We start from the raw sequence: 20,612 nt of genomic DNA, 5'->3' as shown, positions 1-20,612 counted from the left end.
CTCGCTCCCCGGCGGGAGCGGAGTGACTCCCGCAGACCGGTCCCCGGTCACAAACAACCTCGCACTTCCCTTCCCCCGCCCGGGCCGCCTCTGCTGGGCCGGCCCCCGAGGACCAGGCAACGCCTCCGCGGGCCGCGGGCGGGCCTCCCGCCCCTAAAAGGGCGTCTGAGCCTTATCTCCTCACTCGCCCCGCGGGAAGGGGCTCGCTACGGACACCTCGGAAGCAGCGCAGAGGACTGCGTCCGCTCCCCTCCTCCCGACCCCTATCACCTCCACCGCCCAAGGAGAGCGCCGCGGCGCGGCCGCGCAGACGCACAGCCGCAGTCGATCTGCGCGCGCGCGGACGCGGCTCCCGCCCCCGCCCAGCGATCCTTCCGCGGCCTGTCTCCGCCCCTTCCTGGAGCCGCCTCCGCGCCGGCCGCCCCGCCCCGCCCCGCCTCGCCCGCTCACCCCTCGCGCTCGCTCGCGCGCGCGCGCACCCGACGCCCCGCCTTCACGCGTGCTCAATAACAGTTCCCGAAGCCGGCCTCCGAGCTTCTCCCGTCCCGGAGCTGTTTGAATATGCTAATGAGGGGCTAAGCACCGGCCAATGGGATGGCGGAGCGGCGCGTCACGTGGCGCGAAGACGTGTCAGGGGGCGGCGGCTCTGCAGCCCCAGCCCTAGTTAAAACCGGAGTGTGAGAGAGAAAAGCGCTTCAGTAGCGAGAGGGGCTGAGAAAGTGGTGACACCGCCGGGGTGCGGAGGGAGTCCCTGAAACTTCTCCCAACAGCCCCAGGGCCAATCTCCTCTCAGCCCACTCCCCTCGCCGCCAGCTCCCAGGTCCCCACTCCCTGCATCGGGGGTGGGGTGGGGAGCCGGGCTCGTCTCCCGCTGGGACACACACGGGGGCCGGGAACGGGGACGGGACCCCCGAGGCGGGGGGACGGACCGACAGACAGACGGCCGGCTCCCGCCCCAGCGGGCAGGCAGGCAGGCAGGAGGCGGCGGAGACGGGGGTACGGCGGGGAGGACTGGGTCTGGGAGTTTCCTCCCAACTACCGGGGGAGAAACTCCCCGCCGCCGCCGCCGGAGGAGAGACCCAGACGGTGTTTTCCTCCCGGGGGCCGCGCTCCCCCGCCCCGCGTAGCGGCGGTCGCCGCCGCCGGCGCCTCCACCTCTGCCATCTCCTCTTTCTCCGCCGCCTCGGGCCCCGGTGTCCCCGGCCAGCACTATGCCCATCTTACTGTTCCTGATAGACACGTCTGCCTCTATGAACCAGCGCAGCCATCTGGGCACCACCTACCTGGACACGGCCAAAGGCGCGGTAGAGACCTTCATGAAGGTACCGACTGACCGAGCTCGGGCGGCGACCCCGGCCCGGCGGCCCGCGGGCGGCGGGGGCGGCGGGGAGCGCGGCCGGGGGCGGCCAGGCGGGCGGAGGCGGCGGGGACCTGACTGCGGGGCCGCCGGGCTCGGGGCCCCCTCCCCCACCGCGCGGGCGGCGTGCGCTGCGAGCCGGGCTCGGCCCGGCCCGGGCTCCGGCGGCGCGGCGGCCGGTGTGTGTGCGGGGGGCGGCCGCTGCGTGTGCGGTACTGTGTGTGGGGGGGCCGCCGGGCGCCCCTCCGCCGCCGCCGCGGAGCCTCGCCTCGGGGCTTCCCTCTCACTCGCCCCGTTCTCCCTCCGTCCCCCGCCCGCTCTCCTGCAGCTCCGGGCCCGGGATCCTGCCAGCCGAGGGGACAGGTATATGCTGGTCACTTTCGAAGAGCCGCCCTATGCTATCAAGGTAACAGCGCTGCCCTCCCCCTTCCCTTTCCTGTTCCTCCGCGCTCACCGCCCCCCCATTCACCCTTCATGTGGCTCCCCTCCCCCACCCGCTGTGCTCGGGCGCTGAGTCCTTTCCCCGCGGGCCCCCCTCCCCCGCCCCGGAGCGCCGCGGCACGGCGTGGAGTCGCGGGGCCACCGCCGTCCCCTCCCCGGCCGGCCCGGTGGCGGCGGCGGCGGCGGCGGCGGCGGCGCTGCGATCAACATGGCCGACATTTCCCCTCCGCGGCGTGAGCGGCAGCAATGAACTGTGGGGGATATTTATTCAACTCAGCCCGAGTGACAGCCGGGCCCGGCGCCGGAGCCCGGGTTTGCATTAAAGGGGAACCGGCCCGAGGCTGGGCCCTCTCCGCTGCCAGCGAGCCTGGTGGGGGCTGCGGGGCTGTGGGGCTTGATCGTAAGGGTCTTCCCGAGAGGCCGAGGGTCCGTGGGGCAGCTGTAGGTTAACTTCCGAAGTCCTGCCCACGTCTGCTTTCCGCCGGCACTTTACATCCCTCGATTTTGGGTGTTAAGTTAGGGAGTACCTTCCCCGGGGAAGTTAGGAAGTAGTTAGGCTGTCCAAAGCTGTAGTGCGGGCAGGTTCATGCTTGGCCACCTTTGGAGGAGAGTTTCTTCAGCGCTGATAAGGCATTACACGTTAGGCAAACCATAGTGTAAAGCAAAGAAGCTATTTGGTAAACTACAGATTGTAATGGTGTTTTGTGTATACATGGCTTTAAATAGTGAAAAAACAAACAAACCACATTCTTACATATTTCTTTTTAGGCCGGATGGAAAGAAAACCATGCAACGTTTATGAATGAACTGAAAAACCTTCAGGCTGAAGGACTTACGACTCTTGGCCAATCCCTAAGGACAGCTTTTGATTTATTAAATTTAAATAGATTAGTAACTGGCATAGACAACTATGGGCAGGTAGGTTGAATATTAAGGTGGAAAACAGTTGATTTTTCTTTTTGTGGAAAACAGTCCAGTCCAAAAACTATAATATGAAATACAGTACAAAAGATTTTGGATTAAAATACAACAAGCACATAATACAAAAATGAAACATACTACTATATATGTTTTATAGCCCTCTTTTTCATCTTAAAATGTATTTGTTACCTTGCACTCACATAAATAGATAAACATCCTGCTTCATCATACGCAGTTTCTCTGATTCTCTTCCTACAGGCTATTAGTCTGCAGTAACTTACAGACACTAGTTGATTAGTGGTCTTCATTTCTATGCTGGAAAAAATGTTACAGGAAATTATTCTGTTTATCATACCAGGGTTTAATTTAACCATATTGTATAACTACTCTGAAAGGTAAGATTTTCATTGGAGTCCAATAACTAGCTGAATACATTTAAGATTTCTCAGCTTTTGAAGTTATACCATAAGCATTTATTCAGGAAGAATTCTTAATTCATTACTGAATTAAATGGCAGGACCAGAGGTGGTTTTTTTTAAAATTTATTTTTATATTCTAAAACTTTGGGAAAGAGGCTGTTTGAAAGTATGAAAGAACCTTTCCTTACTCCTTTATCCCATTCCCTACACTCTTCCATCTACTGCACTTGCTTGTATCTATAATATTTGAAGATGAGAAAGATCTTTAAATCACATGATGGTTCTCTATGGAATAATATAAGGCAGTCTGTTAAAACTTTTTGAGAGGTGAGGCCTAGAAAATAAAATTTTGTTATGTTACATATAAAAGAATGTTAAATCCAAGGAGTTTAATTTTTATGCTGTAGTGCAAAACACTGTTACCACAATAATATATTCAGGTATACATTTTGTTTTTTTCTCAAGGTTCATGAGCCACAGTTTTCATGAATTTCACAAATTTCAGGGGCAAATAACCTTACTACAATTTGTGGTTGCTTTATATAGAAAGAAACAATTGTTCCCTTAGTTTAAAAATGTTTGCACTTTACTTCTTAGCAGTAACTTAGCCATATAGCATTTAGTATGCTTTGGAATTCAGAGTCACTTTGTTTCTTTTTTTTTATCTAAAAAGATTCCCATGTTTAATTAAGTAAATGTGTATTTTCCTATCACATTAATTTTTTTGTTTCCCCTCCTCTGTGTCGTTTTATTTTGCAACTCAGTATTTTAGGCACATTTGCCAGGACTTCTTTAGATTGTTTATGTAAAATAATGGATTTCCTTCCCTTCTATATTTATTTGTTAGATGTAGTACTTACAGTTTTGTGTTTTTAAAAAAATATATATTTTATTGATTTTTCACAGAGAGGAAGAAACATCGATGAGAGAGAATCATCGATCAGCTGCCTCTTGCACATCCCCTAGTGGGGATATTCCCGTAACCAAGGTACATGCCCTTGACCGGAATCGAACCCGGGACCTTTCAGTCCGCAGGCCGATGCTCTATCTACTGAGCCAAACCGGTCCCAGCAGTACTTACAGTTTTTCATTGCTTAAGGTTTTGATCTAAATTTCTTTTAGATAAAAAAAATAAATTTGAGACTTGCCATTGGTTTTCCATTTTTGGTTGTCAGGTTTTCAGTATGTAGCAAAACTATTGATTTCCTGTTTTTGTTCATTACATTTCCTAAGTAGGAAAAACAATTAGACACATTTACTGTCTATAAACTAATTAAAAATATTTCTTAGGGTGCTTCCTTAGAAAAACTAATTATCATGGAGAGAGACTGAGGACATTTGTAATGTAAACCTGTATTTTCTTTTTCCCAGTTGCCATCTTCCACTGAAGATCACTTAAGTTCTTGTCCATAAAGATCACAGAAAGTTTGAGGTTGAAGGTGGTCCAGCTGTGCTGTTACCAGTTTGATCAAGAGAAAAAGCCTGGAGATTAGGATGTTTTTGCATGTTAAAATCTATTTATTTATTTATGTATTTTAAAAAAATATATTTTATTGATTTTTTACAGAGAGGAAAGGAGAGGGATAGAGAGTTAGAAACATTGATGAGAGAGAATCACCGATCAGCTGCCTCCTGCACAACTCCTATTGGGGATGTGCCTGCAACCCAGGTACATACCCTTGACCGGAATCGAACCCGGGACCTTTCAGTCCGCAGGCTGACACTCTATCCTTTGAGCCAAATCGGTTTCAGCACATGTTAAAATTTATTAATTCAACAAAAGGAAAGAATAATATTTCTCAGTTATTTTGATGAATAAACGAGGAGATATATTAATACTTAAGTCCTGAGCTGGCACGTAAAATGACACTAGCATTAAACTAACTTAGGAAGCCACAATTTCAAAATGAAAATGAAAATGCTGGAGTAAAGTGTTTAGTGAGAAGAAAAAAATCTTTCCAGGTGATATTTTTCATCTTAAGACTTTTTTGCTAATTTAGATAATATACATTTATAATTCAATGAAAGGGTAAATTGTGAAGAATTTTGGATATCTCAACACAAAATACAGTTCATGTATTTTCTTTGTAAAAGTACTTTGTATCTGTCTGTTTTCTGTGGAATAACTCTTACCCTGTTTTTACGTAAGTAACTTTCATCATGCTCTGTGCTAGCATCTGTGGAGCCCACAGAACTAAATATTTGTATATAATCACAATAATTGAAGGAAATGCGAAAAGGCCAGTTAGATGCCTGATTTTATAGAGCATTTGAAGACCTTTTACGTTTCTTGCTTTCCTTAAATATCTAAATTGGATTCTTCAGCATAAATGTGTGGGCGTGTGTGTGTGTGTGTATATGCATGTATGGCATAGATACTGCAAACTTGCTCGCCCCACATACATGCATATATGTGATTTTTCTATAACCAAAAGTTTTTTGTTTTTTTAAAATATATTTTATTGATTTTGTACAGAGAGGAAGAGGGAGGGATAGAGTGTTAGAAACATCAATGAGAGAGAGTCATCAATCAGCTGCCTCTTGCACACCCCATACTGGGGATATGCTCGCAACCAAGGTACATGCCCTTGACCGGAATCGAACCCGGGACCTTTCAGTCCCCAAGCCGACGCTCTATCCATTGAGCCAAACCGGTTTCGGCCAAAAGTATTCTTAATATCTATATTGCATCTGTTAATTTAGTTAGCATACCTATAAGTAAAACATCTTTGAGATATTAGGATACTAACGAATCTGCAGGGCCTCCCTAGAATAGCTAAGAACAAAGAATGATTCTTGGTGAATGTATTCCTCAAGCACTTTGGATATTCCACCAAAAATATTCTTTGCATTTAGAAGTCCTTATAAATATTTAATTTTGATAATCAGTACCATGTCTACAGTCATGGAACAATGTGTAGCTTCTAGTCAAATCTTTCTTCATTATAGCAGCTCCTTATTAAATTGCTTATCATTGCAGCTAAACTCAATATATATTTTTTCATGTGTTCACCAGAGTTTCAAAAATAATGCTGATCTTTTGAGAGCCACTGAACATTTGAACCAGCCGTAATTTCTAAGTTAGGGCACATCTGAAGTTATGGAAGTCTGATTAAAGTTTTATATGTAGATTGGTTTATTTTTCATACTGTTTCAAATTATTCTGTTTTCTTTAAATGTTTTCAATATCCCCCCCTTTTTTTTTTAAAGTTCAGTTCCAGCTAGATTCAGATGTTGAATATTATTTCAACATCTGTAATTCATCATTTTTGTCATTAGACTGATTCCATACTCCTATAACTCAGTATAGTAGTACTGATTAGTTTATTTCAGGATTTAGAATGAATTTACCTGACCTACTAATACTAAGGTCCCCTCTGAAGATAATCCTTAATCAATACCCTAAAATGAGATGTAATATGTGTTTTAATTTTTTGAGGATTTTCAATACTAAGTGTAAACTTCATTGGAAGATGGTGGTTTTCAGATAAGATTAAATAGAATGAATCTTAGGGAGAATAATTTTAACTAATTTTATTCTTCAGCATAAAGAACTTTTTGTGAACTTTGCAGGAAAATGCAGGTAGAGGTTTTCCTCCTTTACCCAAGCAGTACACATTTAATACTCAGATAGTACAAAATAATGGCTTCTTTTAATGTTGGAAGGTAAAGTAATGAAAACTTGATTCCCATTTGGGTTTTTGGTTTCCCATTAGCTATCAACAAATCTATTCATAGTTTGGTATTTATTGACTTACAGACATCTTCTCAATAGAAAAGTAGATTATTATGGTGGTGGAAACACAATGGTGAATTGTATTTGGTAAATTTTTTCAGTGCCTGAATATTTTTCCTAAATTTTAAAATTGTGGCAAAGAACATATAACAACATTTACAGTCTTCACCATTTTCACGTGTATTAGTATAGTTTGGTCACATTGTTCCATCCAATCTTTGGGACTTTTCATCTTGCAAAACTGAAACTCTGTACCCATTAAACAGTAACTCCTCATTTTCCCTCTTCTCAGCTGCTAGCAACTTCCATTCTACTTCCTGTCTCTATGAATTTGCACTAAAGATAACCTTGTATAAGTGGAATCGTACAGTACAGTTGACCCTTGAACAATTCTGGGGTTAGGGACACTTACCCATGCTTTTGACTTCCCCCACGACCTAAATATTAATAGCCTACTGTTAATTATAAGTGTTACTGATAACAGCTAATTAATACATATTTTCTACGTTATATATATTATATCTTGTGTACTTATAATAGAGTGAGCTAGGAAAAACGTTAAGAAAACCATAAAACACTTATAGTGCTGTACTTTAATAAAAACCGAGTATAATTGGACCTGTGCAGCTCAATTCTATGTTCAAGGGTCAACTGTATTTGTCTTCTTTCAACTGACTTATTTTGCTTAGTGTAATGTTCTTAAGGTTCATACATGTCAAGATTTCATTACATTAAATGCTTAATAGTATTTCATTGTATGTATATACCACATGTTGCTTTTCCATTTATCTGTCAAGGGACACTTGGGTTGCTTCCACCTCTTGGCTATTGTGAATAATGCTGCTATTAACATGTTATGCAAATGTGAAAGATTTTGTGTTCAATTCTTTCGGATATATACCTTGAAGTGCAATTGGATCGAATGTTAAACTTCATTTTAAAATTTTGAGGACAGCCATATTGCTTCCCTTAGCAGTTTACACTATTTTATATTTCCATTAACAAGGCACAGAAATTACAGTTTCTCTACATCCTTTCAACACTTAATATTTTCTATTTTTCTCATATTAGTCATCTTAATGGGTGTTAGGTGATATATCATTGTTTTATTTTGTGTTTTTTTTGAAAAATGTATTTTTATTTTAGAGGAAGGGAGAGGGAGAGAGATATAGAAACATCAATGATAGAGAACCATTGACCTGCTAACTCCTACACGTCCCCCACTGGGGGAATGAGCCTGCAACTCAGGCATGTGCCCTCGGTCGGAATGGAACCTGGGATCCTTCAGTCCACAGGCCGATGCTCTATCCATTGAGCCAAACTGACTAAAGCTCTCATTGGATTTTTAGCACTACCTGATTGTTATTTATGTTGACAACTCTTCATATGCTGGTTGGACATTTGTATATTGGCTTTGGAGAAATGTCTATTCAAGACATTATTTTTCTTTTTTCTTTCTTTCTTTTTTTTTTCTTTTAGCTGTAGGAGTTCCCTTATCAGATACTGTGATTTGCAAATATTTTTTCAGATTCCAGTGGTTGCCCTTTCACTCTATTGATTGTGTGTCCTTTGGTGCACAGAAGTTTTTGTTTTTTTAAATATATTTTATTTTTAAAAATATTTTTTATTGATTTTTTTACAGAGAGGAAGGGAGAGGGATAGAGAGTTAGAAACCTCGATGAGAGAGAAACATCAATCAGCTGCCTCCTGCACACCCCCTACTAGGGATGTGCCTGCAACCAAGGTACATGCCCTTGACTACAATCGAACCTGGAACCCTTCAGTCCACAGGCCGATACTCTATCCACTGAGTCAAACCTGTTAGAGCTTTAGAAGTTTTAATTTTTGATGCAGTCTAATTTATCAATGTTTTTATTGTTGCCTGTGCTTTTGGAATCATATCTAAGCAATCATTGGCAAATCCAATATAGGAAGCTTTCCTCTATATTTTAGTTTTAGTTGTAGGTCTTACATTTAACTTTTCAATCTATTTTTGAGTAAATTTTTGTTTATTTATATGGTAAGGTTCCAACGTCTTTCTTTTGCATGTTGGCATCTATTGTCCCAACACCATTTGTTAAGACTGTCCTTTCCCCAAGTGGCAAGTCCTTGAACTTTTTAGCCTCCTAAAATTATTTTCAACAATTGTTACCTGATAGGGGACTCTACAGTAAAACTTGCTTAAATGTTTTTTTCTCCATCTTTTTGAGTTAGAAGAGGAATGACCAGTAATGTGAAAATTTGAATCCCTGTTCTGACATAAGCATTTAAATTGCTTTGTAACATTGGACATTTACTTTACTACCCTCTCTCTCTCTTCATATTCTCATGAAGCCAATGTACTGTTGTTATAGAATCAATGAGAGGTTTGATGAGTGGGTTAAATGGGATGGTATAGTAAAATGTATTTTTAAAAATTATGAAGTGCTCAGTAAGGCACAAAGCATACTTTTTTTTCATCAGTAGATTAGTTTCTTAACCTCTAATTTTCTATTATTTTCAGTTTAAAATTTGAGATTACAATTATAAAAATCTAGTGATATGTTAAGCTGATTTTTATTACATGGTTTAAAATCTATTAGTGGTATATTAAGTGCATATTTTTCTTGGGCTTTATATTTTTTGGGAAACAGTGCAGTAAATATAACTTGGTGAAAGTTGTCATAATGGCAATTGATAAATGGGATAAAGTACAGGGCTAGTATTTAAAAAAAAACTGTTAAGCAAAAGTTGGACATAAATAGTTCAGCAGGTAAATCATTGTTTTGCAGGAATTAAAATTAGAAAAGGAATGCACATGCTTTAGGATTCTTTCAAAGAGGGAGCTCCCCCTAGTGCATTTAAGATGAAATTTAAATAAGGAAGCTTTGAGGAGCACATCTGTTGGATAAATCAAGGGATATTTTAATAAGGTTTGACTGAGCTCAGAGCAACAAAATGGATATGGTTTATTTCCCATAGAGTTCATTTTATTTATTTATTTTTAAATATATTTTATTGATTTTTTACAGAGAGGCAGGGAGAGAGAGAGAGAGCTAGAAACACTGATGAGAGAGTAATATTGACCAGCTGCCTCTCGCACACCCCCTACCAGGGATGTGCCCATAACCAAGGTACATGCCCTTGACCAGAATCGAACCCAGGACCTTTCAGTCCGCAGACCGACGCTCTACCACTGAGCCAAACCGGTTTTGGCCATAGAGTTAATTTTAAAGGTGGTAATTAAAAAAATTTGAAGGTTTATTTTCTTTGAACACACTTGCTATAATTTTTCTTCATAATTTTACACTTTACATTTCTTTTCTAAAGGGTCAAAAACTACCTTTTTATGACTTTCCAAAAGAAAATGAAAAACAATAGATATCATTACATTCTTAACTAGAAATTATTAAAAAGGAATGAGTACAAAAGGCAAAAGTAATAGGTTCTGCTTCTTGAAAGAGAATTTTATTTTTCCTTCTTGCAAGAGGTTGTCAATAATTACCTATGTATTAAACTATGTACAACTGAAAATTAAAAGGCCAGCAATAAATCTAATATTTGAATGAAATAATTCACTTATTCAAGTATTTTGAATTGATTTAAGATGAATTGTGTTCAGAATTAGCTAAAAAGATCGTTTATCCATGTTCATGTCATGGGTTTCTTCAAAGAGATTGTGTAATATTTTATAATTTGAGATTTTCTTAAATATTTAAAATTATTTTTAGCCATCAAAATCCTTCATCCAAATCTATAATCTTGCTGGGCTTTTTTTTTTTTTTTTTTTTTAATATATTTTATTGATTTTTTTTATAGAGAGGAAGGGAAAGGAATATAGAGTTAGAAACATCAATGAGAGAAACATCAGCTGCCTCCTGCACACCCCCTATTGGAGATGTGCTCGCAACCAAGGTACATGCCCTTGACTGGGAATCAAACCTGGGACCCTTTAGTCCATAAGCCACCACTCTATCCACTGAGCCAAACTGGTCAGGGCTGGGCTTTTTTTTTTTTTTTTTTAAATCACATAAACCAGTCATTTTTTTTTAAGTAAAAAAAATTTTCCTTATATAAATTTAATTTTTCTTTAGCCTTATTTTTAATCTATTTAACTTAAGCATGGTCTCCAGACCATAAATAAAATACCAGATATTTTTGGTTTTGTTGTATTATTCCTTGATCTTTCCCACCAACCTTTTATTGAGATGCAACTTAGTACACAGATCCTAAGTCTGAAGTTTAATGAATTTTTGTATACACTCTTGAAAAAAATTTGAACTTTGCATCTATTGACAGTGCTTTTCATTGATCTTTCTATAACTATTATGTTTATTGTTTCATAGGGCTTTAGAAGTCAAAATGATGTTAGATGTTTACTCCATCTTCCTAGAGAAGTTAAAATGCTTAATTTCTTCACATTTCTGAAATATTTTAAAGATTACAATTGGTTATGGAGTAGTTATGCAGGTTTTGTTAGTAGTTGATGTAATATTTAAAAATAAATTTTAGTTAAAGGCATAACTAGTAGATCTGAGCCCTTCTTTGGAATATATCTATTATTCTTTAATGAAATATACATTCTTTCAGTTCCTCAGAATACCAGGCATTTCACTTTGCCATTGTATTACATTTAGTCTTTCTTGTAACACACTATTGAAGTAATGTTTATTAGATTCAGATGTATTTCCTACTCCCATGTTTGGAAAAAAATAATATGAAGTTGGAGGACAGTTGACAGGATTTTTTTGTTTTTTTAACCAACATTAGTTTAAGTCTAGATACTAATATATATATATATATATATATATATATATATATATATATATATATATATATTTAATGGCACCTTTTGATTTTTTATTTCATAGATTATTAAATTTCTGATGTAGTTAATTAATATAGAGCTCTTAACCTCATCAGTTAATTGACTTTTCCACTATAGTACAACCAGCCAATATTAGTGCTGTAATTATAACTTTTTATTTGGAAAGTTTTGTAATTAACTGTTATGTTTCTTTTCATGTAAGAAAATTTTGAAAATAATCGTTGTATTTTAATATTCAGAAAAATTTGCTTGATTCTGAATTCCTACTCCACCTATAAGTTTCTGGAATGTCTTGTAACCTCTTGGCCTTTAGTTTCCCCATTAGGAAAATGGGATGAAAGGCTCTATCTTGCCAGGATTGTGGTAAAGATGAGGTGACATACAGCATAATTTATTACTTTAACACGTATTACCATTTTTGTGACTTTCCTTTTATTTGAGTTTTAAAAATTGGCGTTATGGTTACATAGAATATTTTATCCAGCTCCTGGATAGAACAAGCAGTGTGATATTGAAAGCACTGCTTCATTAGAACTGACTGTGCCTGCTCTGCCACAGACTAGCTTATGCTACATTAACAAGTCCCTTAACCTCACTGAGTTTCAAATTTCCTATCCACAAATGGTGGTAATACCAAATTTGAAAATTTTTATAAGAATTAGAAATACATGTGTGCATAATTTTACAAAAGCTTTATTTAGACTTTTTTGTTACTGGGAATCCCAAATGCAAGCTCGCCTATATAGAAGTAATATTTGTTATTTTCCTAGCAAAGTATTTGCTTGGTACATGGTAGAAATTCAGATGATGAGATAATTATCATCATCCTGAATTGTAAGGTAAACATTTAATAGGATAAAGCTTTCCAATTTTAAAACTTTGAGAGAAAAAAGATAATAAAAGGTGTTTCATAATTCATCATGGGGACCGAGAGTTAGCTATTCAGTAGGTCCAGCTAAAGTAAAATATCTTGTCACAGAGAATGCAATGGCTTTTGGTTTTGAATTGAAGCTCTATAGATTACTTCAGAAATACTTTCCTGTGGTTGTTACAAAAGTATTTCCCCTCAAATCTGTTTCTTGTTCAAAAATAGCTAATCAAAGTGAGCACTTTTATTAAAAAGGGTTTTTGATTTTCAAAGCAAGAAAGGATTTATTTATTTATTTTTTAAAAATATATTTTATTGATATTTTACAGAGAGAAAGGGAGAGAGATAGGGAGCTAGAAACGTCGATGAGAGAGAAACATCGACCAGCTGCCTCTTGCACACCCCCTACTGGGAATGTGCCCGCAACCAAGGTACATGCCCTTGACCGGAATCGAACCTGAGACCTTTCAGTCCGCAGACCGACGCTCTACCGCTGAGCCAAACCAGTTTCGGCAAGAAAGGATTTATTTTTGAGAAATTTTGATTCAAGTCAATTTTTAGGGCTTTGAAATAGTACTAGGGGCCCAGTACACGAATTTGTGCACTTTGAAAGGAACTGTGGGCCTTGAGGCTGCAGTGGGTGCAGGGGTGGGTCTTGGCCCATCCTCTGTGCCCCTGTCCTGCTCCTCCCACTGTGGCTTCCAGTCCCCAGTCTGCCACCAGCCTTCCTCCCACCACTGCCACTCCCACTGACTGTGCAGGCTCCACATGTACCCACTGATGGTGCAGAGCGATTGGGGCTGGTACCAGCCGTGTGTGAGAGCAGGACTGGCACCATCAGGTGCAAGTGGTGGCTGCTGTCCCGATCACCCCTCAGGAGTAGGGGGAGATGGAGAAGGCCAGCAGCTAACAGCCGCTGCTCGCACCCACTGATCGTGCTGGTTGATCAGGGCCAGCGCTGGGCACCAGCAGCAGTTTGAGCAGGGCCAGTGCCAGCAGCAGGTGTGAGCACTAGATGGGACCGTGGTACATGAGAGCAAAGAATTTTCAGTAACCACCAGAAGCTCGTTTTAATGACAGGGACTGGCACTCCCCCCCTTGGTCTGGCACTCCCACGCACCTGCTCCACCATCCCTCTGTGGCCAACGCCTGCCATGTTCCGTGGGTACCCCCTGGTTATCAGCACACATCATAGTGATCAGTTGTTCGTTTGTTCTGCCATTCAGTCTATTTGCATATCAGGATTTTATATATATAGATATTTTAGAATTTAAGTAGGTGATAGTTGGGATAGGGGAAAGGGAGATGGTTTTTGTCCAGAGAGATCAAATGTCAAGTATATGATCCCTTTTCTTATTTGTAATATAGTTTTATTGTAGGGGGTGGGGGGGAATATAACAGGATTAGCCTAGGAAATATTTTTTTTTTTTTTTGTGATAGTATTTCTTTTTTAAGGCATTTATGATTTGAATGTTGATTATTGATATATTGAGATGGTTGCTCATAAACTGTATTTTAACTTACAATTTAAGAGGATTAGTTGTAACCAAAGGACAAGTTTATATTAGCCTAGTATTGTCTTACCACTAGTTTGTATGGACTCTTGCCTTTCTTATCTGTTCCTTAAAAGGTTATGACATTGTAATATATGTATAATTTTATTCATAGTTTTGTCCAGAAAAACTCTCTAGCTTCACTCATGGTGAAGGTGCTTGGAAGAATTAAAGCATCTAAAAAAGTTTATAGTAGAAAGATAAACAGTTCTGACAATTTGAGAAAAAGTAATTGTAGCATTAGCTGTTAAGTAATATAATTTGTAACTAGTAAATGACAGGATTGATACTGGCATGTTAAATGAATACTTTCCCTTTGTCTGAAACCTGGTAAACATAATTAGGTATTAGAAAGCACCAACAAAGTCTTCCAGCTATTATTGAGTTTAAACACTGAAAGCATCCAAATAATTATTCTGGAAGGGTTAAAAACAATAGGTGATTATTATTTTTGACAATAGATTATTTTTAATCACTGGGATTGAAGATGATTGAGTATGCAGTGTTCTGTGAAAAGTTGGCTGTGAAAAACCACAGGGGGTTATATTACAGAGACTAAGTTGAAAATAACATGGCAGACTGTAGTACTCTTATATTAGGAATAAGGAAAACTGTGTTTCTAACTCTGAATCTCTCTCACTTCCTCTCTGTACAAAATCAATAAAATATATTTTAAAAATAAATAAATAAATAAAAAATAAAATAAATAACATTACTTAGTTCAGTATAGCCCTTTCAACATCTATATATTATAACCAAAATTTTTTGTTATTACCTGTGCTAATATTTAATATTTTTCTTTAAATTGTTTTCTTTTTTATTTTACTTTAACACTAGAGTAGTAAGATCTATAAAATCATAATCCTAATTATATTTAACTAGAGGCCCGGTGCACAAATTCATGCACAGTTGGGGTTCCTCAGCCTGGCCGGCAATTGGGCCTATTGGGGCATACTGATGAGAGGTGGGGGTAAGGAACTATGGCCAGGAGGCTGGCCAGCCTAGGAGATTGGCTGTGGGAGTGTACTGAATACCAGGGGGCAGCTTCTGAGTCATCGATCAGCTGCCTCTTGCACACCCCCCACGGGGGATATGCCCGCAACCAAGGCACATGCCCTTGACCGGAATCGAACCCGGGACCCTTCAGTCCCCAAGCCGACGCTCTATCCATTGAGCCAAACCGGTTTCGGCAGTAATGTTATTTATTTTGGTTGCATTAAAATCTGCTTTTCTCATTTATATATAGTTGTAATAGTGTTTATTATTTATATTATGACTAGTAAGTCTTTGGATGTGAATTATATACTTATATATTTTTCTTTTAGAAATAAGCATAAAGTAGAATATTATACTTAATGTTTATATATTTTATATTTTCTTTATAGAATCTAAATTTTGACAAGTTATATAGGAATTATATTGGGTCGGCAGCTAAGTAATTGCGGATTTTTTAAAGAAAATCAAAGACAATTTTTTCATGGAACTAAATAACTTTATTCTTTAATGTATTGCCCATTTTGATCAATGACCTTTTGCCATCTTTCAGGCAGCATCATAATCCCACGTTCAAAAAACTTCTGTTTTTTATTAGCAAAAATCTGAATCAGGTACGATTTGACATCATCATCATTATTGAAATTTTTACCATTCAAGGAGTTTTGTAAAGATCGAAACAAAAAGTAATCAGATGGTGCAAGGTCAGGACTATATGGTGGATGTGGCAAAACATCCCAACCAAGCTCCATTAATTTTTGCCGAGTGACCAAAGATGTGTGTGGCCTTGCATTGTCATGATGGAATACAACACCTTTTCTATTTGTCAATTCGGGCCACTTTTCTTCAACTGCATTGTTTAATTTCATTAGTTGTTCAATGTAGACATCAGAATTGATCGTTCGGTTGGGTGGTAAGAGTTCAAAGTAGACAATTCCTTTGTAATCCCACCAAACTGATAACAAAACCTTCTTTTGATGAATCTCAGCTTTTGATGTTGTTTGAGTTGGTTCACCTGGCCTGCTCCACGATCTTTTCCGCTTGATATTGTTGTAAACAACCCATTTTTCATCGCCAGTTATCAGTCGTTTTAAAAATGGATCATTTTCATTACGTTTCTTTAGCAAATCGCAGCTGCTAATGCGTTGCGTTAACTGTGATTCTTTCAGTTCGTGAGGAACCCATGTATCGAGTTTTTGAACATAGCCAAGTTGTTTTAAGTGATTTTCAATGCATGTATGTGATACATGAAGCTTCTCTGCAATCTCACGTGTTGTACTGTGACAGTCCGAATTGATTATTGCTTTGATTAGGGCGTCATCAACTTCAACTGGACGACCAGAGCGTCTTTCATCTTTGAGTGAAAAATCACCAGAACGAAATTTGGCAAACCAATTTTGACACTGCCGTTCTTTTAAGGCTTCGTCACCATAAACAGCACATAACTTTTTATGAGCTTGTGATGCGTTTTTCCCTTGCGGAAATAAAAAAGCAAAATATGATGAAAATGTTCCTTTTGATTTTCCATTTTTCAACGAACGCCAAACAAAAACTACAAAACAGATCAAAAAACTTTTTTTACTGATTAACAGCTGAATAGCCAACTATCAAATACAAAATGTGTTTTACATTTGTACTACGTCTGCAAACCTAAAAATTCAACTGAAGCCATATATGTGTGAAACCCGCAATTACTTAGTTGCCGACCCAATATAAAAAGTTTCTAAATGAATATGAGGTGGTTTGTCATATTTTAAGAAACTTATCTATTGTATTGGTAATAGAGGAAAGTAGGATAGATAATGCAGGTTTCATTTCATATTACCGTTTAAGTAAATTCTGCAAAGATGTAAATAAAGAAAACCAAAGATATAATGTAGCAACTTAGCCATTATGAAAATTTTAACAGCAGTCTTGCTTAGTACTTGTTCATTGTATGCATGAGAACCTTTATTGATACAGTACATACTTCTTAACTATGGCAGCCCTTCCCATCTTTTTACTTATTTTTTTATTTACTTGAAACAGAAGTTCCAATATTGAAAAAGCATGGGCTATTTCTGGAAGTTTTGATATTTTTGTTTAGGAGATTTTTTTTAACCTAGATGTATAAGATGTTACATACCTTAACATCTATTTTATTGATTGCTATTGAAACATAGTTTTCTTGGCATATAGAAAAATAGCTAGGTAATAAGTAATTGGTGTGGATTAACTGAAGAGCCAGAGAGCTCACTTTTGGTGCAATTTTTCCAACAGAAACCTTAAGCCATGGGGAAAATGTAGCACACACAGGCATTTGGCTATCCTCATGGGATTATTCAAAGGACTGGCAACCTGGTGGAGCATGGAAGAAAACTTGAGACCAAGGAGCCCTTTGGTCCTACAGCACAGTAGCAACTAAGTTTTCTAAATCCTCAGGGTTGCAAGGAAATAGCTAAGACCTGTTTAAGGATATAATAAAATTCCTGTGTCCCTTCCCAAAATACATTAATTGTTTAGGGGTAAAATTAAAAATTCCCATTCTTAGAACCAGGCTAATTCATATTTGGGGAGAAATTAGCTTTATTTTTACATTTGCAAAACTTTTCCTTATAATGTTTTAACATTTCAAAAACATTTTTTATAAAAATGAAACAGGTTCTAATAGATAATTTCTACTTTATATTCTTTAAATTTTCTTATTGGTATTCTACTTTAATTGAATTAATACTGGGATATTTTTAAATTATTGAAAACTTAAGTGAAAATTTTACTTTATAAAAACTTTTACTAAGGCTTTTGACCAATATTAAATTCAGTTTTTCTAAGTGACAGGGTTTCCATTAGGAAATAGCTCTAGAGGTAGAATATATAATTTACACTATATTTTTCTGGTGATGTGTCTAGATTTCTTTGCCAAGAACCACTACTTTCACATGGAAACATTTATTTAAAAAAAAATTAAATCTCTATTGTAAGTATTAAAATAATTGAAAGTATTACACATGTCCCCGTTTCCCCTCCCATTGACCCCTTCTAGCCCATCCCCACTCCCCACCCCAGGCCTTCACCACCCTATTTTCTGTGTCCTTGGGTTATGTATATATGCACACAAGTTCTTTGATTGATCTCTTCCTACCTGTCTCCCTCCTCCACCTTCCCTCAGATTCCACAATCTGTTCTATGCTTCTGTGTCTCTTGATCTATTTTGCACATCTTGCATTTAATTCTGCTAATCGCAAAAGTAAACTTTTAGTCCCTCTACTGGCTGCCTTTGTCGTAGCAGAGCTTATTTATTTATTTTGAGATCTTGTAACTAAATAAGTCTGTTTGTAACTTTATGACCAATACGAATTTTGAGTCAAATTCTAAATATGGACTATTTTCCAATGATTGACTTCATAAACATTAAGACTAAAAATTAAAATAGTAACAGTTAAAGCTAAAGATTTGAGAATACCTTATAGAATTGTTAGCTGCTACCAACAGGACTTTCAGGTGTTGCTGAAAGACCTTATGATTTGGAGTTGAATTAAGGTTCTGGCTTTGCTAGTTACCAGCGAGATGATTTTGGGTTCTATCATTTAATCTTTCTGAACATTTACTTGCTTCACCAAGTTTTTAGGGTCATATGAGGTAAATTATTACTAGAGGTCTGGTGCACGAAATTCGTGCACAGGTAGGGTCCCTAGGCCTGGCCTGCGATCAGGGTCAGTCTTCCTTGGCTGCCAGCAGCTGGCCATTCTCTCCTCCCCCACTGCTCCTCGTGCCACCACTGGCCACCCTCTCCCTGTTCCATATCAGGCTATCAGAGCCTGTAGGCCAGGGGGAGGGACCAAGAGGTTGGCTGTTCCGTCTGCTCACTGGCCCCACCCCCTGCTGCCACTGGTTGCCCAGGGCCCTGGTTTTGCCTGCGTCCACTGCCACCCACCCTTTAGATCCCCGTTCCCCATTGGGTGATAGGGGGCTATAGGCTGGGGGCAGCTCCTGCGTTGAGCATCCACCCCCTGGTGTTCTGTGCGTGTCATAGCCAACAAGTCATTCCGCCATCTGGTCTATTTGTATATTTTGCTTTTATATATATAGATTATTATTAACGACATGGTTATTATAGTAATTTTAGGAATAGCCTCTGGGATGGGGGAGACTACAGTATATATAAGATATAGTAAAATTTCAATTTAAAGCTTCATTTTGTTGTTAAGGGAAAAGTAACTTTAAATTTACCTTAAATTTTAATAACTCAGACTTTTTGCTGAATTTTGAATGAATTTTTAAAAATACGGGTTTTTTTAATTGATTTCAGAGATAGGAAAGGAGAGGAAAAGATAGAAACATCAATGAGAATGATGGATCTGTTGCCATTTGCATTCGCCTTACTGGGATTGAGCCTGGGCTTTGTGCCCTGACCAGGACTTGAACACTGACATCCTGATTTATAGGTCAGTGCTCAACTACTGAGCCACACTGGCCGGACTTGAATGAATTTTAATTTGAACTTTAGATATTATGGTTCTTAAGAAAGTATGTTAGTTTTGGATTGACATAATCATCTATAAACTTCTTAATACACTATAGATTATTGTTATTTTACTATAGATATGACCAGTTCTCTGTGCTGTGTATATAATTCTCAATGTGCTTATATAGGAACTAGAGGCCTGGTGTAAGATATTTATGCATGGGTGCAGTTCTAGGCCTGGCCAGTGATTCATGTGCGAGCATCTGATGTGGAAGGACAGGTCCCCAGCTGACTCTGGACCCTGGTCAGCACCTGAGCCCTCATGCCCCTGCGCGGCCCCCTCTGCTTGAGTCATCGTGCTCCTGCCCAGCTCCCTCAGCACCTGGGAGCCAGTCAGTGGCCCCGCCCCCTGCCACTGACGCTAGTCACTGTCTGCAGGGCAATCAGTGGGGCGATTGGACCCTGCTTAACACCCACCTTGGCCTGATGCTGCCTGCTCGCCTGCCCAAGCATCCTGCTGTGGTCCTGCTGTCATTGGGGCCCATCAGGCTGACAGCACCTCCACTGCAGCCCGCTGCCAGTGCTGCATCCCTGATGCCTGCCATGTTTCGCACTGCCCCCTGGTGGTCACATGTCATAGTGAGTGGTCGAACTCCCAGTCGGGACAATTTGCATATTAGGCTTTTATTATATAGAAAAATAATGAAAGCATAATATGCTAATTAGACTGGATGTCTTTTCTGATGACCTTCCAGATGAAGTCGCTGCAGGTATTGGATTTCTAGTATAGGTTAAGAATGGTGGATGTCAAACTTTTGGTCAGAAAATAAGACTTTGACAAGTTAAAACAGAGATGAAACAGAGACACTACAGCAAGTCTTTTGTCCATTCTGTGGTGGCTTTAAGATATTTGCTGATTTGTTTTTGAAAGGTAGCAAGTCAACCAAAGTAGTTTTAACTTAAAGATGGAATCAAGATACAGCAGTTTTGAAGATATTAGGACATCTTGGTGTTCTTTAGCTCCCTTTGCCAATATTTTAGCTACAGGGGTTTTTGTAGAGACCAGTAAAGGA

At 39.6% G+C, this 20,612-nt stretch overlaps 1 protein-coding gene across 1 annotated transcript in view; it reads left to right on the top strand.

Annotated features, from left to right (window-relative positions):
• The first annotated feature begins 682 nt into the window (after positions 1-682).
• INTS6 (integrator complex subunit 6) overlaps positions 683-20,612 on the top strand; it is a 93,617-nt gene continuing 73,687 nt past the window's right edge. Inside the window, exons 1-3 of the mRNA XM_084879353.1 lie at positions 683-1,322; positions 1,686-1,763; positions 2,567-2,716. Coding sequence (XP_084735479.1) covers positions 1,212-1,322; positions 1,686-1,763; positions 2,567-2,716 — 339 coding nt within the window. The 5' untranslated portion in view covers positions 683-1,211. The remainder of the gene's footprint in view (positions 1,323-1,685; positions 1,764-2,566; positions 2,717-20,612) is intronic.

Source organism: Pipistrellus hanaki (assembly GCF_964339955.1).
Source record: "Pipistrellus hanaki genome assembly, chromosome: 3".
Lineage (NCBI taxonomy): Eukaryota > Metazoa > Chordata > Mammalia > Chiroptera > Vespertilionidae > Pipistrellus > Pipistrellus hanaki.
The sequence above is the reverse complement of the archived record's forward strand: the minus strand, read 5'-3'. Positions and strand labels throughout refer to the sequence as shown.